The sequence below is a fragment of the Sceloporus undulatus genome, unplaced genomic scaffold (genome assembly GCF_019175285.1).
Source record: "Sceloporus undulatus isolate JIND9_A2432 ecotype Alabama unplaced genomic scaffold, SceUnd_v1.1 scaffold_24528, whole genome shotgun sequence".
Classification (NCBI taxonomy): domain Eukaryota; kingdom Metazoa; phylum Chordata; class Lepidosauria; order Squamata; family Phrynosomatidae; genus Sceloporus; species Sceloporus undulatus.
The window spans coordinates 1-933 of record NW_024827443.1 but is presented as its reverse complement, the minus strand read 5'-3'; the positions used below and the strand labels follow the sequence as shown (position 1 = coordinate 933).

The 933-nt window shown below is 55.4% G+C and overlaps 1 protein-coding gene across 1 annotated transcript; it reads left to right on the top strand.

The window, feature by feature from the left end:
- Positions 1 to 203: 203 nt before the first annotated feature.
- LOC121918690 (DNA oxidative demethylase ALKBH2-like) lies at positions 204 to 927 on the top strand. Its single transcript, XM_042444703.1, has one exon. It carries the CDS (start codon positions 473 to 475, stop codon positions 749 to 751), a length of 279 nt encoding a protein of 92 aa, XP_042300637.1. The 5' UTR covers positions 204 to 472; the 3' UTR covers positions 752 to 927.
- The last annotated feature ends 6 nt before the right edge of the window (positions 928 to 933 follow it).

The following is a 933-nucleotide window of genomic DNA, read 5'->3' as shown; positions in this document are numbered from 1 at the left end:
GAATACTAGGCATTTGTAGCTCCTCCAGTGCAACTCTATGGTCAGTGTCTGTCAGATGCTGACCACAGAGTTGCGCTGGAGGACCTAGAGATTCCTAGAGAGGTGTGCCCTCAGGTCTAAAAAATTGTGTTTTTGTTATTTGCAGTTTCTTCCATATTCACAGTGGGGGTCTTGTGACCCTAACCCTAGCGAATATGGAGGGACATGTGGATGTGTCTGTCCCTGGCTTCCACTCCGCCAAATGCATCTGGGGAAGTAGAATGAGGTCTACGAAAAACTGATGCTGTCAACTTCTTTATTTCAGTTTGCTCCAAAGGTGCTCTATGTACTGATTTTAAAATGGGGTCGGCGATGAGGCCCCCCCGCTCCTGACTCGGGATCGGAATGGAAATGGAATTTGTGGGTCATCCATCCATCCATCCATCCATCCATCCATCCTTCCATCTGCAGGTATAAAGACGGGGAGGATCACATGGGGGAGCACCGGGATGATGAGAAAGAGCTGGTCCCTGGCAGCCCCATCGCCTCGGTCTCCTTCGGGGCCCGCAGGGACTTGGTCTTCCGGCACAGCACCTCCCGCGGCAAGCGTCCATCCTGTGGCATGGAGCCCCTCCGGCTGGCGCTGGATCATGGCAGCCTCCTGGTGATGAACCACCCCACCAACCACTTCTGGCACCACAGTTTGCCCAGGCGCAAGAGGGTCCTGGCCCCGAGGGTCAACCTGACCTTTCGGAAAGTGAGGGCGCTCTAGAGCCTGCCCTTCGAGTGTCTTCTCTGCCTCAGGATGCGGTCCCTGCAGCAATGTTGGATGCGAGGTCCTTGAGTGCATGGGCAGCCATCTTGCCTGCATCGACGCTCCGGATCGCCTGCACTCTGGGGAGGACCTCATCCTTGTGGACTACCATTGGATCCGTTTCCCTCACAGTCTTGCCT

Bases quoted from the DNA above. Each gene is read 5' to 3' on its own strand.
- LOC121918690 (XM_042444703.1), top strand. From the start codon at position 473: ATGGGGGAGCACCGGGATGATGAGAAAGAGCTGGTCCCTGGCAGCCCC.